The sequence below is a fragment of the Polypterus senegalus genome, chromosome 12 (genome assembly GCF_016835505.1).
Source record: "Polypterus senegalus isolate Bchr_013 chromosome 12, ASM1683550v1, whole genome shotgun sequence".
Classification (NCBI taxonomy): domain Eukaryota; kingdom Metazoa; phylum Chordata; class Cladistia; order Polypteriformes; family Polypteridae; genus Polypterus; species Polypterus senegalus.
In genome coordinates this window covers 45,526,619-45,543,751 of record NC_053165.1, presented here as the reverse complement: position 1 = coordinate 45,543,751, position 17,133 = coordinate 45,526,619, and the positions used below count along the sequence as shown (strand labels likewise).

Here is a 17,133-nt window from a genome sequence, read left to right as displayed (position 1 = left end):
CGGGGTTTTGTGGTGCAAAGCTGTTGTTGTCGGGCGTTGAAAGTGGCAGGTAGACAAAGCTGTGAATGATTTGAAGTGGTGCTTTCTCCTGTTTCTGTAGCGGAATGGCAGTCTAGTAGAACGAGATGTTTTTTTTTTTTGTCCTTCAGTTTGAAAAACGACTGATCGGACGAAGGTGATGGAATTAACAGGACCAATTATCGTGCAGGGCCACGGTTCCACAGAGTTATCCTTGCCTCCCTATTGTTTCCAGGGGAGCATATTTACATAAACCCATACAGACCATGTAAACAGGACAATGCTAAGAAAGACGGGACTCAGCACAGAATACATTTACGAAGACATTAATCACATAGCGCCTCTACAACGTCAAAAGCTTAGGTATGTTTGCCAGAATCATTAATTAAAAAAAAAATACTCTTACTATTTGTATTTTCTCCAATAATTCAGGACATGCAAGGTGTGACGTTTACACCAGCGGTTTGGTGATCTCACACACCACACATTTCTGGATTGCGATAGCAACTGCTCCCCAAAATGACAGTTCCTGCGATAGACAAAATGGCGTCAGAAAAGAGGCAAAAATAATTTTATTTACTTAAATAAACTCCAAGGAGAAAAACTGTTAACATAATAGGAGTTTCAAATTTTCAAAACCAAATAGAGATTTTAAAAATCTATCAGGGGATCACAGGAAAGCCTAAAATAAAACTGAAATGAAACAGAATTATAACACCTGGCTGCAGATGGAAGGAAGTGCTGCAGTCGGAGGTGTGTTTAATGATACATGTCTAAACAGGAAGGACAAAATTGCTAAAACTCTTGCTCGAAGAATACATAACTTCAGTCATATATTTTATTTTTGAAAATGAACAAATAAAATACAATAAATAGAAATCAAAAACAATGCAGGAGACAGTTATAGAGAGGCCAAAGTCTATCCCATGTAATGATGAGTGTTTTTCCGGTTTCTTTGTGATGGCGGCCTGTGCCACATCCACCTACTCAAAGCATCATGATGCTCCAACATTGATGGACTGAAAGCAGGAAGTCTACGTGACCATCATCATCATCAAGTCCTTCCGTGAGAACCCTAAATACAAAGAGGACTGTTTGACTTATGTTAGGTAGATTGCCCAGAGGGGACTGGGCGGTCTCGTGGTCTGGAACCCCGACAGATTTTATTTTTTTTCTCCAGCATTTGGAGTTTTTTTTTTTGTTTTTTCTGTCCACCCTGCAAATCGGACATTACTTATTCTATGTTAATTAACGTTGACTTATGTGTTGTTTATTTTTTATTGTGTCTTCTATTTTTCTCTTCATTTTGTAAAGCACTTTGAGCTACATTTTTTTGTATGAAAATGTGCTATATAAATAAATGTTGATTGATTGATTGATTGAGTGACAGATGCAAATTTCATTTTGCACTGTTTCACAAAACTGACAACAAAATAGTTTTCTAGGTGATTATTTTTTTAATTTGTTAATCCCCAAGTGAAAATGGTCTTTTTGCATGACCTTTGGTGGTCACAATGCAGGGTCAGCCATTTTTACAGCTCCCCTGGAGCAATTTTCAGGATTCCCTCCTGAATTTGCAATTCCAAAAAGTGAAACAAAGTTGTTCTTTTTGAAAAAGAAGGAATATTAATCCTAAAGACTCGTTCAGACTTTTGTGCTATTTCTATAGGTGCCTAATGCTTATGATCTGCTGTACAGCAACAAAGTCAATTCTGTTCATTCTTCTCATTTGCGTTTTTTTAAAATATGACATGCTGCATTTTTGTCACAAGAAGACACACTTAAACGCACCACTGTGCACATTACTCTGTTTAAAGTTTCATTACACAGGAAGCCGAATTCCCGTACTCACACACACACACACACACACACACACACACACTCTGTTACCCAGCAATCACTCTTTGCTGTTTTCTGATTCCTGCAGAAGCGGCTGTCGATATGCCGTCTCCAATTTCCATGTAGCTTCAGGTTACTTTTCTGTCTCTGTTGCTTCTTTAGGATTCCCATCACCATGACTGTCATCATAATAGACAAAGTAGTGATGGTACTATCAGAACATGTATAGTCTCTAAAAATCCGTCTACAAGTGATGGAAAATGAGTCTAGTGATTTGCTTTCCCCACTAGTGATCTTTTTTTTATTTAAAAACTAAATGGCAAGTGGACACCTGAGGAATGAATTAATGTAAATGCTTCCAGGCAGGATGAAACAACTTTCTTCATGTGTTCAATGTGTACATTTTATTGGAGGCATAATGCAATTTATTTTGTGAATTAAGTGAAACACAGTTTCGCTGTGAATTTGGCATAAATTCATTTCACTAATCACTAATTACAGGGCACACACTCCTACTGAGACGAAATTAATGTCAACAGTTAATCTAACCTGAGTGGCTTTATGGATTTGCCTTAAACTTGAGGAGAATTTGTAAACTACACATGGGCGCAGTTTGGGAAGCAGGATTAAATCTGTGAAAGTGGCAGTACTAACCTCTGTACTATTGTACATCCAGACTCTGTGGCCTGCAGGAGGCGCACCAGCCGCCCAAACCCAACACAAGCAGACACCGGGTACAAGTTTTTTGCACACAGCACATATTCATTAGATAGATAGATAGATAGATAGATAGATAGATAGATAGATACTTTATTAATCCCAAGGGGAAATTCACAGAATCCAGCAGCAGTATACTGATACAAAGAAACAATATTAAATTAAATAGTAATAAAAATGAAAAAATTAAAATAAAATTAATGTTCGCATTTACTCCCCCGGGTGGAATTGAAGAGTCACATAGTGTGGGGGAGGAACGATCTCCTCAGTCTGTCAGTGGAGCAGGACGGTGACAAAAGTCTGTCACTGAAGCTACTCCTCTGTCTGGAGATGACACTGTTCAGTGGATGCAGTGGATTCTTCATGATTGACAGGAATTTGCTTAGTGCCCGTCACTCTGCCACAGATGTTAAACTGTCCAACTTTACTCCTACAATAGAGCCTGCCTTCTTAACAAGTTTGTCCAGGCGTGAGGCGTCTTTCATCTTTATGCTGCCACCCCAGCACACCACCGCGTAGAAGGGGCACTCGCCACAACCGTCTGGTAGAACATCTGCAGCATCTTACTGCAGATGTTGAAGGATGCCAACCTTCTCAGAAAGTATAGTCTGCTCTGACCTTTCTTACATAGAGCATCAGTATTGGCAGTCCAGTCCAATTTGTCATCCAGCTGCACTCCCAGATATTTAAAGGTCTGCACCCTCTGCACACAGTCTCCTCTGATGATCACAGGGTCCATGAGCGGCCTGGGCCTCCTAAAATCCACCACCAGCTCCTTGGTCTTGCTGGTGTTAAGGTGTAAGTGGTTTGAGTCGCACCATTTAACAAAGTCTTTGATTAACTTTCTTTACTCCTCCTCCTGCCCACTCCTGATGCAGCCCACAATAGCAGTGTCATCAGCGAACCTTTGCACGTGGCAGGACTACGAGTTGTATTGGAAGTCTGATGTATATAGATTGAACAGGACTGGAGAAAGTACAGTCCCCTGCGGCGCCCCTGTATTGCTGAACACAGTGTCAGACCTGCAGTTCCCGAGACGCACATATTGAGGTCTGTCTGTAAGATAGTCCACAATCCATGCCACCAGGTGTGAGTCTACTCCCATCTCAGTCAGCTTGTCTCTAAGGAGCAGAGGTTGGATGGTGTTGAAGGCGCTAGAGAAGTCCAAAAACATAATTCTTACAGCACCACTGCCTCTGTCCAGGTGGGAGAGGGATCGGTGTAGCATATAGATGATAGCATCCTCCGCTCCCACCTTCTCCTGGTATGCGAACTGCAGAGGGTCAAGGGCGTGGCGGACCTGTGGCCTCAGGTGGTGAAGCAGCAGCCGCTCCATGGTCTTCATCAGATGTGACGTCAGAGCAACAGGCCGGAAGTCATTCAGCTCACTAGGACGTGATACCTTTGGGACAGGAGTGATACAAGATGTTTTCCAAAGCCTGTTATGAGTGGGGATGCGCCTCTCCCTCACTCCCCACAGCAGCACAGTACAAAGCACCAACACGGCACAAATAACAGTGCTTTGGCTTCTTCTTTACTCTTTCTCTCATTTATTTCCAGTTGTACTGAATGAAAGGCAGCAAATGTATGGAAGGCATTCATCTCACTCCTCCTTAGTTCATTTAAGGAAAAACGCACACCACGTTGATTTTAATTTGCACATTTGTTTTCTTATTTTTATGTTCTGCTGCTAGTCCACACAAAAAGTTGAATTTGTATAAATGGTATTCTCTTACTGCGGTGGGCTGGTGCCCTGCCCCGGGGTTTGTTTCCTGCCTTGTGTCCTGAATTGGCTGGGATTGGCTCCAGCAGACCCCCGTGACCCTGTAGTTAGGATATAGCGGGTTGGATAATGGATGGATAGTATTCTCTTAGCAAAAGTTTCTACTAAATTTACAAAAACTTCTGCTTTGATTAAAAAGCATTTGGTTGGTGTTTGGTATTGATACAAGTTGCCAGGAATAGCCTGGCCTGGTCAACCCAACTCAGCATACTGCCACTGTGACCCTCATTAGTAAAGAGAGAATAAAAAGTGATGACGCACAAAATAAAATGTAAAAAAATTCAAAATGCTTTGTGTGACAAATAGCATGTGTGTGCAGTGGTTAGCCCACTGCCTTCCCAGATTTTGGGTTTCACATCCCAGCCTGCTCAGTTACTATGCATGTTCTCCCCATACCTGAGAGGTTATCACATCTGGTACTGTAGTTTACTTTCCCACGAACGCACAGTTTAGCTTATCTGGTGACACCAAATTATTTCTTTATGAGTTACTGCTGGAACGTACTCTGTCCCCCATCAATAGATAAGTTCTACCTTCTACACAAAGCTACGGATTTAGGCCAGGTTTATACTTCATGTGACGCGATGCTACTGCTACCCAAGTGTTGTCCTGTTCATACTTGCGTGCGTACTTTACGTAAATCTGGAAGATTCCACCAGGTGGCAGTGCGAGATATCATCACGGTGAGAACAGGTTCGACTTCACTGTGTTGTGAATTGCCTGAAACATCCATCAAATTCTGAAGACACCTTGTTGAAATATCTCTGAAATGGATGTTTAAGGATTAAATCTATCTGTCCAGGGATGTGCCCATTCCTGCAAGCATTGGGCGCGAGACAGAAACAATCCCTGGATGAGTCATCAGCTTATCTCAAGGTGAAAACAAGCACATGCATACACTAGCATCATTTTAGTGTCACTAGATCCCCAGACCTTCATGTCTTTACAAGGAAACAGGAGCACACTGTGGAAACCCACCAGGAAAGCATGCAAACTCCAGGCAGGGAACACAAGGTAAGTGACTCCCTGCGAGGCAGACCATGCCGCCACAACATGTGTAATTATTATCAGAATTCATTATTTAAGTGAAGTTAACGACTTATCTGTAAAAATGTAACATACAGTATGTTAATGCATTGCATGTAGTGATATCAAGTATAAATCTAAAGATTCTAAATGTGCAGAGAGCTGGAATATCATAAATGTAACGTGTTCTGTGTGGCGATTGCTGCTGTCAGGTCAAGAGGAAGCCCCAGAATCAGGTAGCGATTAACAACTGGGTCAGTTTTAAGATGACATTTACGACGGTCTACTTTAATGATAAAGTAAAATATGAGTTTAAAGTGGACATTTTTAAAGTGGACATTTAATTTCCACTTTAATCACAAAATAGACCTTTTCACCGACCTTTAATTTTTTTCTCTTTGACTCAAATATGCTGCCATACATTCTGATGTTGTTGTGAAGGTGCAAAATAAAAATAAAGACGCCACAAAAGATGCTATGTGAGACTTTTAAAGTGTATTGTGTCATTATGATGAGGAATGTGCAATGCTTGAATATCAAAGCACCACAAATGCATTTGTATGACGGCATTTTGCTTTACCACATTGAACCATTCATCAAACATCGAAGTGCACAGATCGATCCTGGAGGATCTGCATAGCGACTTTCTGTCACATGTAGATCTTAAACAGAGACTCCGACGTCACATTCCAACATTTATCACACTGCGCCCACCGACTTTTTGCTGGTACTGCAACTCGTGCACGCATTGTGCTAAGAGGACATGTCAACTGAATGCTGGGAACGTGTGGCAGCCATGATGCAGGCACGTTCTGAGTGTGAAGTAAAAAAAAGCCCTTAGACTCTTGGCCTTTACGACCCTGAAGTGGACTGTGGAGGATCAGTAATGGATGGGTTTACAAAACACTTCTAGGCACAGAGCCTCAGTCACATCTCTTATGGAGGCCACCAAAGCAACATAGGGTGAACATTCTAGTGCTTCTCTTCCCTACCACCTGCACGGAGAGTCCTATTTATACTAACATCTTGGCAAAATGGTCTACAGTGTGTCGGCAATGTTTATTTATGATTGGGCCCTAAGTAATATCTTAATTCAATCTCGCACTCTCTGCTCGCTGCATATTTGCTCAGGTTATTGCTTTTTTTCTGCTGTAGTCAAGCTTAAAGGTTAATCATATCAGCCTCAAATCAATTTGCCTGTCTATAAGCGATTGTGTAAAGAAAAATAAAGTAGGCAGCCTCATTTAAAAAGCTGCCAGCATCACACACACCCCTCCCCGTTTGCCTTTTTATGATTAAGTTTTACATTTTCTGCCAGGCAAAATGGCACAGTATACATATATGAAGAACTAAGAGCAGGATGTCACATAGCAGCATAGGGACATAAAGCCAAGACCACTTCAAATATTTTCTATACATGTGAAAACTTGTATTACTATAGCATATAAAAATAGATAATCCAGGACACAACAGTGCTGTCTTCATGATGCTTTCTTCATGGATTGTGAATGCACCCATAAATGAACTGTCAGCCTGATAATTAATCGCAGGAGATGCCGGCAGCTCTGGATGGTTGGACTTGCTCTTGGTAATCGTTTCCTGAGAGTTGTGCACACTTGGATGAGTAACCCACCTATACTTGTCACACGGGGGCTTGACACATGAAGGGGAAATTTGATTGGCACTACAGGGGGAAAAAAAAAAAAGAAAGGCGAAGCATACTATTCTGTTTTTGTGCACTTAAGAGAATCCAGTTAGTGGCTGGAAACCTACTGCATGGGATATAGGCAGCCATAATGAAATCTGCCTTTTAAACACTTACCAAAATAACAAGTGAGATAAATAAGCTTCTGGAAAGCACAGACATACAGGTGCGGAATGACACAGAGGTTTATTAACCATCCATCCATTCATTGCAAAAGTCTCTGAATCCACTTGACAGCCATGGAGGCTGAAGTTCTACCTGGTAGCAGCTTCATCGTATAGATTTTAAAATAAGAATTAATCAGTTTTAATCTCCTTTGGCAAATTTCATGTTATAGCTCTTCCCAGACTTATATTCAACCATGTTAATACATTTAAAACAATAAAGAAATACTATTAGGTGGCAGCTTTGCTTGTGTTCCTTGTGTGATGGTCACTGGCCAGGTGGAAACTTTGCAACTGGTAATTCTTGCAGTCCAAAAGTTCTCAATCGCACACTCAACTTCAAGTGTACAAACAGTGCTCACCCTGAATTGGACAGCTGGATATATGTGGACATTCAAATGTGGAAATGCCAGCTAGCGTGAAGGAATGATGTGGAAAAGCTCATATCGACGGAAAAGTGGCAATGAGAAGACTTACAGCAGGGGTGGGCAAACTCAGTCCTGGAGGGTCGCAGTGGTTGCAGGTATTTGTTCTTATACAGTAGAAAGCAATTCTTGCCAATAATTTCATTTAATGGCTTGTTAGTGTTTTACCTCTGCTATGTCAGGTCATTCTCATATCCTAGATTTTCTTCTCATTTCTAAGGATATCATCCAAATGATTTGAAGGTTAAAATGGATGAGTAATTCTCAGTCCTTCACTTTTTTCTCTTCACTTTCCTTCCAAGTATTTAATTAAACCCAATAGTGCGCGATAAATACACAGAGGTGTAAATGGAAACAAGCTAAATGGAGAAATGCTGCTTTCCATTGTCATTTGCATCTTAATGCTAATAAGGAGCCATTAAAAACCGAGAATACAACTCTTTAAGACTAAAATAAGCAATAAGGGTTCAAAATCTAATGGGCGAGACAATTAAAATGAAACAGAAGTGTTACTTGAGCAATAAGTGCTTTTTATTAAGCAATTGAGTTGCAACAAAAACCTGCAGCCACTGCGGCCCTCCAGGAATGACTTTGCCCACCCCTGACTTACAGAGTATTTTGAAATCAATATGGAGGGACAAGCTACTGTACGTTAGGCTGGATGGAATGTTCTCGTCACCATTGTTGTTAGGTTTGTATGTTCACTCGTTTCCTCGTTCCACAGTCCCCTACCGGATGTTTCATGGGCAGACTATAAAACTAAAATAATGAGTGCCATCTGATGAAACTGAACATCTAAAATGCAACAGGATTGTTTAATTGTGGCCAAGTTGAACGCTTTACATTGATGTGGATTATGATTGGTCGAGCAGCTAAAAGGCAGGTGAAAATTGAAAAGTGACACTGTGATGCTCATTGAACAGACAAGTGCTGCCTGTTTGATCAAACTGGTAACTGCCAGAGTCACAACTGATGTTTACAATCAGCTGCGGCTTTCCCAGTGGCCTGCTGCCTGGCCTGGCCTCACATTCAGAGCAACCAGTGAAATAAACTAAAGGTGACATTATATAACGTGATTATACTGGAAAACGAGCAGGCGTTATTGCGCTGTAGTGGGCACAAATCCTTTCGGTTTAACGTTGGAGTTCTGGTTAGGGTTAGGGTTAGGGCTTTTTTGATTCAAGTTATATATGAAAATTATTTAAAAGTTTATAATATACAGTACTTTGTATTTGGATATTGTATGGGTTTTGGTATTTGTTACCGTGTATTTATTTTGTTTTATTTTTTTTGTTCAAATTGTAATGAAGTGTAGCGTATGGTCATATTTTTAACGTTTTTTTTTTTCCTTTTTCCCTCAGAGTGACTGAAAAGGCTACACAAAATGTTTTATTTTATTTTTTTGTTAATGAAACATGTATGTGAGTGGAAGAGAGAATAAAACTGAAAAAAGCTAACTTTTTCAAGTACAATAAATTTATACCCAATGTCCCATATATTTGTCTCTTTCTTTTTTGACGTTATGCACCAGAAGGCGTGAGCTTATTCAGTGCGGCAGGAACACACAGTTGGCCGGTTGCCGTGTGCTATAACAAGCTTGACCTTGCAGCGATCGACGCACATGTACTGTGCAAGGCATGCACGGGGGCCACTGAGAAAAGAAGAGTGTTCATGGCTCACCTTGCAGAGGAACTTCGTCGTCGCATCTTACTAGAAAAGGCGATGGAATAAGAAAAGGAGGATGTAACATCGACAAGCTTCTGTCCTAAGACAGCCACTTTCCCCAGGAAAGTAAGCTGAGTCAGTGTCAAGTGCCCTTTCATTGTAATACATTGTTATACATAATTCATTGTTATACGAATGAATATGAATAATATGAATAATGTTGCATCCGTGCCACAATGTTTTCTGAAATGTACTATACAGGTCATAGAATGAATAATTATATATATATCAAATATCATATATACCTATGTCTCTGTGGTTTTTTTGTGCATACCAAGCGTGAGCAGGAACACTCAATAAAATTGAATAAAAAAAAATCAAGTGATGGTGAGATACGAAGAAGAAAGATTCACCAGCGTTTGTGTGTCAGCTTCCAGATCAAACAATGTCCAGTTCCATTGCCTCAAAACACTACTCACATCTACAGTTATTCCCTGTTTCAAATAAAAACTAACAACGTCAGATGCCTAGGGCGGTAGTATGTATTGTGATCATGACTGAGAGAATAAAAGTGAAAAAAAAAGGTAACTTTTACAAGTCCTATAAATGTACACTGTCTGCTACAGACGCAAACCAAAAGTATGTGTGTACTGTATAATATTAACAATAAGAGCAGCTCACTACTGAAAACGGCAAATATAGGAGGCAGTCAGGATCAAACTGGGGACTCTTGATTAATAGTCAGCAAAGTCACGGAAGCTGTTGTGTTTCATCCTTGAACCTTTTGTGAAAGTGTTTATTTAATCTTTGGACATGAGGCTTCATACATTATACAGTTTATGCCAACATTTTGTCATTTACTTCTAAAATATGAAAAACGTTTCTGTTTTAAAAATGTATTTACACAGATTATTGTAGAAACTGAACACACATGAAATGCATGTGTTCCAAATAACGATATATTATTTCCACTCTAAAACTCCAGCACTTCACACCCAGATAATCAATCAAGGCATGAGCTGGGAGAACTTTGTGAATGTTCTAAGGTGGTGGGGGGATGGAATAGTACGCTGCTTGCTGCTTGTCTTTATCGGCACATTTACAGGACAAAAGCCGCTGGCGGAGATGTGCGAACGGATTTAAGGTGGGCCGGATCTATGAGTTTTTTCGTAGGCTCTGGTAATTCGAGAGTTAATTATTCAACTCATAAATGTGAAACTAAATTATGTATGAAATTAGAATTTTAGAGCAATTTTGATGAGAACAGGCCACTACGCACAACAAGCTCATCTACCTTAATCATCTGGATTGCACAAAATGACATCGTCAAGATTTGAATGTCCCTAAAGTTGTACATCCCACCACACTACTTGGTAATTTTTTCCATGTGTCTATGGTTCTTTGTGTGAACAAAAACTTTCTAATATTTGTGCAAAATCTGCCCTTAGCAATTTTTAAACCATGTGTCTGTGTTCTTTTTGAATAATTTATTTTAAAGTAAAAGTTGTGATCTACTATATGAATTCCTTTCAGGTGATCAGGTCACCTCCTAATCTCTGTTTGCTTAAACTGAGAAGGTTTGGCTCCTTCAGTTTCTCCTCATAGCTCATACCTCTATGTCCTAGAATGGGCCTAGCTGTCCTCTAGCCTTGCTATGTCTTTTTTCTAATAAAGAGACCAAAACTGCACACAGTACTCCAAATAAGGCCTCACTAGTGTGTTGCAAAGCTTAAGCACAACGTTTCTTGACTTGTACTTCAAACATCAGGGTGCTATATAACCTAACATGCTATTAGCTTTCTTTTTTTTTAACATTTTGAATTTATAAAAATCAAATAACATTCCATACAAGCAAGTCAAGTTTTACAAAACTAGGTTTGAAACAAATCAACCCCCCACCCATGAGAAAGAGAGCTAGGCCAACATAGTGAAACTTTAATAGTAGGAAAAATAAGCAAATAAAGAAATAAAAATATTCCTCAATTTAAGGGAAAATATAAAAGGGAAGGTCTCCAATCTAATATTGTGTTATTGAGAGTTCACTGTAAAGAGCACACTTCTATTCAAATTAATTCTGACACCAGAAATCTTTTGAAATTCTTTTAGTGCTGTAAGGACTGCAGGCACAGTATTTTGTGGATCTGATATATACAGTACGATTTCATCTGCATATTGTGAAATTTTCTGTTCAAGTCCTTCTCTGACAATCCCCTTTATCTCATAAGCATTTCGACAGTGAACTGCCAGTGGCTAAATGGCGATTGCAAAAAGCAGTGGTGACAAGGGGCATTCTTGTCTAGTACAACGTTCTAGTTTGAAGTAGTCTGAAATAATGTTAATACAAACTGAAGCTTCTGGACTGGTATACACTAGTTTGATCCATGCACAAATGTTCAGACCAAACCCAATTTTCACCAATGTAGTGAAAAGTTAGTTCTATTCAACCATATCAAATGCTTTTTCTGTATCCAACAATAATAATATCTCTGGGGTGTTAGACTTTATGGGTGAATATATTACATTAAACAGGTGTCGAAGATTAGCAGCTAAGTGTCTGCCTTTAATAAATTCACTTTGGTCTTGTGATATTACTGAAGGAAGCACTTTCTCAAACCTTCTAGCTAGGACTTTGGAGAGTATCTTAATATCATTATTCAGAAGTGAGATTGGTCTGTATGATGCACATTGTAATAAGTCCTTATTTTGCTTTGGAAAGATAGTAATTAATGTTTGTCGAAAAGATTGAGGTAGAATTTTATTGTCTCTAGCTTCAGTAAATTTTGCTAATAAAATGGGAGCTAACTTAATTGAGAATTCTTTTTAAAATTCGGCAAGGTAGCCATCAGGGCCTGCTGCTTTCCCACTCTGAAGTGAGTTTATAGCATCTAGTAATTCTGATAGTGCCAGAAGTTTACCCAATTCCTCTGCACTCAGAGTATCTAGTAATGGTATCTGTAATGCATCCAAAAATGCATTAGGTTGTGTCTTGTCTTCTTTAAACTAAGTAGAATATAAGGACTTGTAGTAGTCTCTAAATGTGTGCATTATATTTTTATGGTCAATGATTTTGTCTCTGTCTGTGCTTACAATTGCTGAGATTGCATTGTGAAATTCCTGCTTGTGGATTTGTTGAGCTAAGATCTTATTAGCTTTTTCTCCGTGTTCATAGTAATGATAACTTGGTTTAAAAATGAGTTGTTCTGTTTCTTTAGTTGTCAAGAGGTTCAGTTCTAAATGCAGAACCTATTAGCTTTCTTTCTGCACACTGTCTGGATGTAGATACTAATAAATATACTATGACTTCTAGATCCTTCTCATAAGGTGTTCTTTTTTAAATTTCACACTTTCCATTGTGTATTTAAATGTATCATTTCTACTTCCTACATGTTATACTCTACATTTACTTACCTTAAATCTCACCTGCCACAAATCTGCTCAAGCACATATGCTATCCAGGTCCCTCTGTAATAAATGAGCTGATTCTGTATTGTCTGCCCTTCTACCAAGTTTGGTATCATCTGCAAACTTAACCAGCTTACTGAATATATAACTGTCCAGATCATTTATGTATAATAAAAAGTGCATTACTGATCCCTGAAGGACACCCCTTTTAGCATTATACCAAACAAAATGACATATAGAATACATCTAACTGTCCATTTTCTGAACCTGCCTCATTTAATACATATGGCAGCTTGTGAGAACCTTTATGAGAACTATCAAACACAATGGAGGAACCCGCCTTGGATATGCCCCCAGTTCATTGCAACCCATGGTCTCTCTCACTCCATGCCAATTAGCCTTGACACGCATGTCTTAGGGCTATGAGAGGAAAAGGGAATCCCACATGAAGATGAAGAAAGCATGCAAATTCCACATACTGTAGATGGTGTAGGAGAAATTTGAGGTGACAAGTTTTATGTGTTGTGCAGCTGTCCTAGTTCTTCAGAAATAATAAGCCACCTTGCCATCCTTTTAAGAAATTCCTTCCAGGAGAAGCAAACCTAGTGTGCAAAGTTAGAGCCATCCCTGGATATGATTCCAGTCTGGTACAGTATATTGTGATCCTCAATACACAATACAACTTATTTAATGTGGCCTACTTGCTGTTGAATATTCTGTGAGATTTTTAAGCATGTATGACACTTTGCTTTCTTCATGTTATGCTGTCCATTTGTTAGGACAGCATTGTCATAAGTATTTCCAAATTTTGAAGTTGAAAAGAGAATAATTTGCTCAGTTATGTTAATTTTTTGTCTACTTAGGAAGATGTGAGGCCACGAGAGCATCGCTATCCATCCTGCTTGAAAGGAAGTACCTGATCCTCAGCCTATGGAAAGACCATTCATAGAGTTCTGACATCCCAAGTGACCACACATACTGAAGACCTGAAAGTGAGGCCACCACCTGTCACACTACCCTTAAATGGTGAGGGAGGTCAGCAGTTTCCTTCATATTATTTTGACATGTGAGCATCTGTTTTTTATTTAGTTGATTACTTTGACTCACTTTTGCATTTTGGGATATTCACTCAGCAAATTGAACAGAAGTCATTACATCTCATGACAGAAGACTAACTTTCCTGAGCTGACAAAAAGGATCAAAACACCAGTTGAGGGGAACAAATAAGCTGGCCAGTATGAATTAGGTGGACTCTGTCTTCTGGAAGACATTTCTTCTCCCTTTCTCCTTCTATCAAGCTTACATCCAAAACCATACTGCGCATTCAAGCAGTGGTGCACAAGATAAGAAGGCCATAAATAAAGTCTCAGGAATGCAGCAGAATGATGGGCGAGTTTGCATTAACTCCTGATTGCTGACATGGCACCGAGCACTATGATGATCTTGTGTAGTCCAAAGTCTGCCACTGGTTTTCGTAAGAGGCAATTTTGGAAGAGCATTTTAGATTTATATTAGAAGAATAAATGGATCAGCATATTGTCATACAAAGCCTGCAGTGGTGAAAGAGTTGTGAAATCCAGCTGGTTATGAGGTGGAGAAGATCCGTGGCACCTTAAATTCTGGGCTGTAGTCACAATTTTAATCTGTGTCACCCCTTGCCATCTCTAATGCCCTGCTGTTGCTCCATTGGTGTGAACCTTGCAGGAACTCTCTGTACTCTGGGCCTGTTTACCCCCCTGACCCAGTTCTTTTAGAAGTGCCTACTGCCTAAGGTTTTGACTTTTTCTTTTTTTTTGCTTTTGTTTTTTAAGGGTTTGTATAATTAGACTGCACTGTGGAGCTGTGCAGGGCTGCCTTAATCATGTTCTCTCTTTGAGGTTGCCACCCCTGCTCTCTGTCACTTTGTGACCACAATCCTTGTGTCTGCAACTCCCTCCTATTCTTGCCTTATGCCTAAAGCCTCACTCACTAGTGCCCCACGGCCATGCCAATATCTGTGATGGATGTGACCAACGCCAAGTCATACTATTGGGAAGTCTTTGCTCCAATGCCCACTCGCCGGGTTTACTGCACCCCCGTCTATGATACAGGGCTCTTGTATGTGGTGGGTGGTTGCAGTGAGACAGGTCTGCCTTTAGATACCACAGAAGTGCTGGACATGGCTTCCCAGACTTGGACCACCCTACCACCGCTGCCTACCCCTCGTGCAGGAGCAGCAGTAGTCCTGGTGGGCAAGCAGTTACTTGTGATTGGAGGAATGGATGGTGAACAGAGGCCACTTTCATCAGTTGAGATCTACAACTCAGATGAAGGCAGGTGGGAGAAGAAGGCAAGCTTGGGACAGCCCTCCATGGGCATTACAGCATTGGAGACAGGTAAGAACTGGAAGGGCGTAAAGACATACAAATAAGGTTGTATTCCTATATAGCACATTTCTGTATAATACATCATGCCATTACACTTTACAACTCCGGAATTATTTCAGAGTGCCATTTGAGCACCTGTTGAACTGCCTTCCTTAGAGTCTGAGTGAGGGTGTGGTGGGGATTGAACTGACATCCTTGTAGTTTACAGTCCATTTTGTTAGCTGCTAGGTCACACTACTTAGACAGCCTGTGGTATTGCTGTTAAGACTGGACACTTTTCTGATGTATTATTTGGCTTGTGAATTTCTCAGATCTTACCCAGTCTTTCATCCCAATTTTATCTTTTGCATGTTCTGTTGATTGTTATCATAATTTGATTTTAATGTCAGTTGTTGTTTGAAAAAGATAAATATGAATGGTATTGGTTAGCTGACCAGCACATGCAGTGATATACTCGTAAAAGAGTGTGACATTGTTTTACACTTTGTACCTTTTCTGTTCAGAGTCCCTCACAAATTAGTCCATTTCTTTGGTTGGGTGTCAGGTGGGAGAGCTGAAAAATTAGTCTCCTGGTTTTTTTTTTATTTTAGTTGTCACTTTGTCTAATTTATTACATAAAAAGTAAAAAAACTGTGGAATGAGCTTAATGGAGTGGTTAGGAGTATAACTTGCCATCCGTCATGTACTATGTATTTCCAGTCAAACACTTTGTGGACACAGTAATCTCATATGTAATATATGAAAGTGTTAACTAATGTCTACTATGTATCACTGCTTTTATGGAATCATGGTTTGCTAGTCATTACAGCTAAAAAAATGTTTAGCATATTTTATGACAGAGCTGGAGCCAAAATTCCATGTAAAACAGTTTGGGTTATTGACTTACAGTGAGCTTTGGCAAGTATTATAATGGCCCCCTTTATTGAAAAGAGTAAATCCTTTAACTGGGATATGCTTTCTGGAGCAAACTGTTTACACAAGCAATGTCACAACCTGAATACTTGAACAACTCACATAAGATCATAAATGTTTTTGTGCTTATAAGTGAGGTCAATAATGCCCCCCTTGCATGGCCCTGGCATTAAATCTAACAAGGAGACTGACTGCTTAAATGCCAGAATAGTCTTTCTTAGATCCTGCAGTTAAACACACTGTTGGCTCAAGAATCGCATTACGGTGCCTTTAAAAATGATTCACCCCCCACCCCTCCACACACAGGTTGTCTTTATATTTTATTGTTATACAACATTTCATTTTTTTTTACTCTGATCAGCAGAAAAAGAGTCCTTAATGTCAAACTCAAACAGATCTTAGGAAAGCGGTGTAAATTAATTGCAAATATAAGGCACAAAATAATTGATTACATAAGTATTCATATATAGTATATAATATGACACATTTAAATAATCGCTGGAGCATCCCCAAAGTTTAAATCAAATATGGCAGCTAATTATTTTTGCTAAATTAGATTTAAAGAAGCACCTATAATCTTACACATCTTATACAGGGGCCTCATGTATAAACGGTGCGTACATACAAAAATGTTGCGTATGCCCATTTCCACGCTCACATCGTGATATAAAAGCTAAACTTGGCATAAAGCCACACACATTTTCATGCCAGCTCAATCCCTTGCATACACAAGTTCTCTGCTCGTTTTCGCAAACTGGTGGCATTCAGCGTCAAAGCAGTGCTACTGTTCCTGTAAGGTTTCTCTTTATTTTTTAGATTTACATCCCTGACGCAGCTTTATCAAATACCCTGAAATTAACTGCATATCATTTTTTAGTTTATGACATCTGATTTAAATCAACCTGTAACCATATAATGGTGCACCGATTGGCCAAACTATTTCAAATACCATAGTCACTTTAGTGTTGTTACTATCAGTGCATCACTCAGAGTATTTTAACCCATTGTATCTTGAGTGTTAAATTACAGCTGCACAGCAGCTGATCAGAAAGCTCTACTGCAGATTGTGTCAAGAGTAGGGAGAAATATCGGGATACAGCTTCTAGCACAC

At 39.6% G+C, this 17,133-nt stretch overlaps 1 protein-coding gene across 4 annotated transcripts in view; it reads left to right on the top strand.

The window, feature by feature from the left end:
- The window catches only part of LOC120540355 (kelch domain-containing protein 8B-like), a 472,238-nt gene that overhangs the window by 37,763 nt on the left and 417,342 nt on the right, over positions 1 to 17,133 (top strand). For all 4 annotated transcript variants that reach the window (XM_039771041.1, XM_039771038.1, XM_039771039.1 and 1 more), the window contains one exon: positions 13,608 to 15,119. In XM_039771041.1, coding sequence (XP_039626975.1) covers positions 14,729 to 15,119 — 391 coding nt within the window. In that variant the 5' untranslated portion in view covers positions 13,608 to 14,728. The remainder of the gene's footprint in view (positions 1 to 13,607; positions 15,120 to 17,133) is intronic.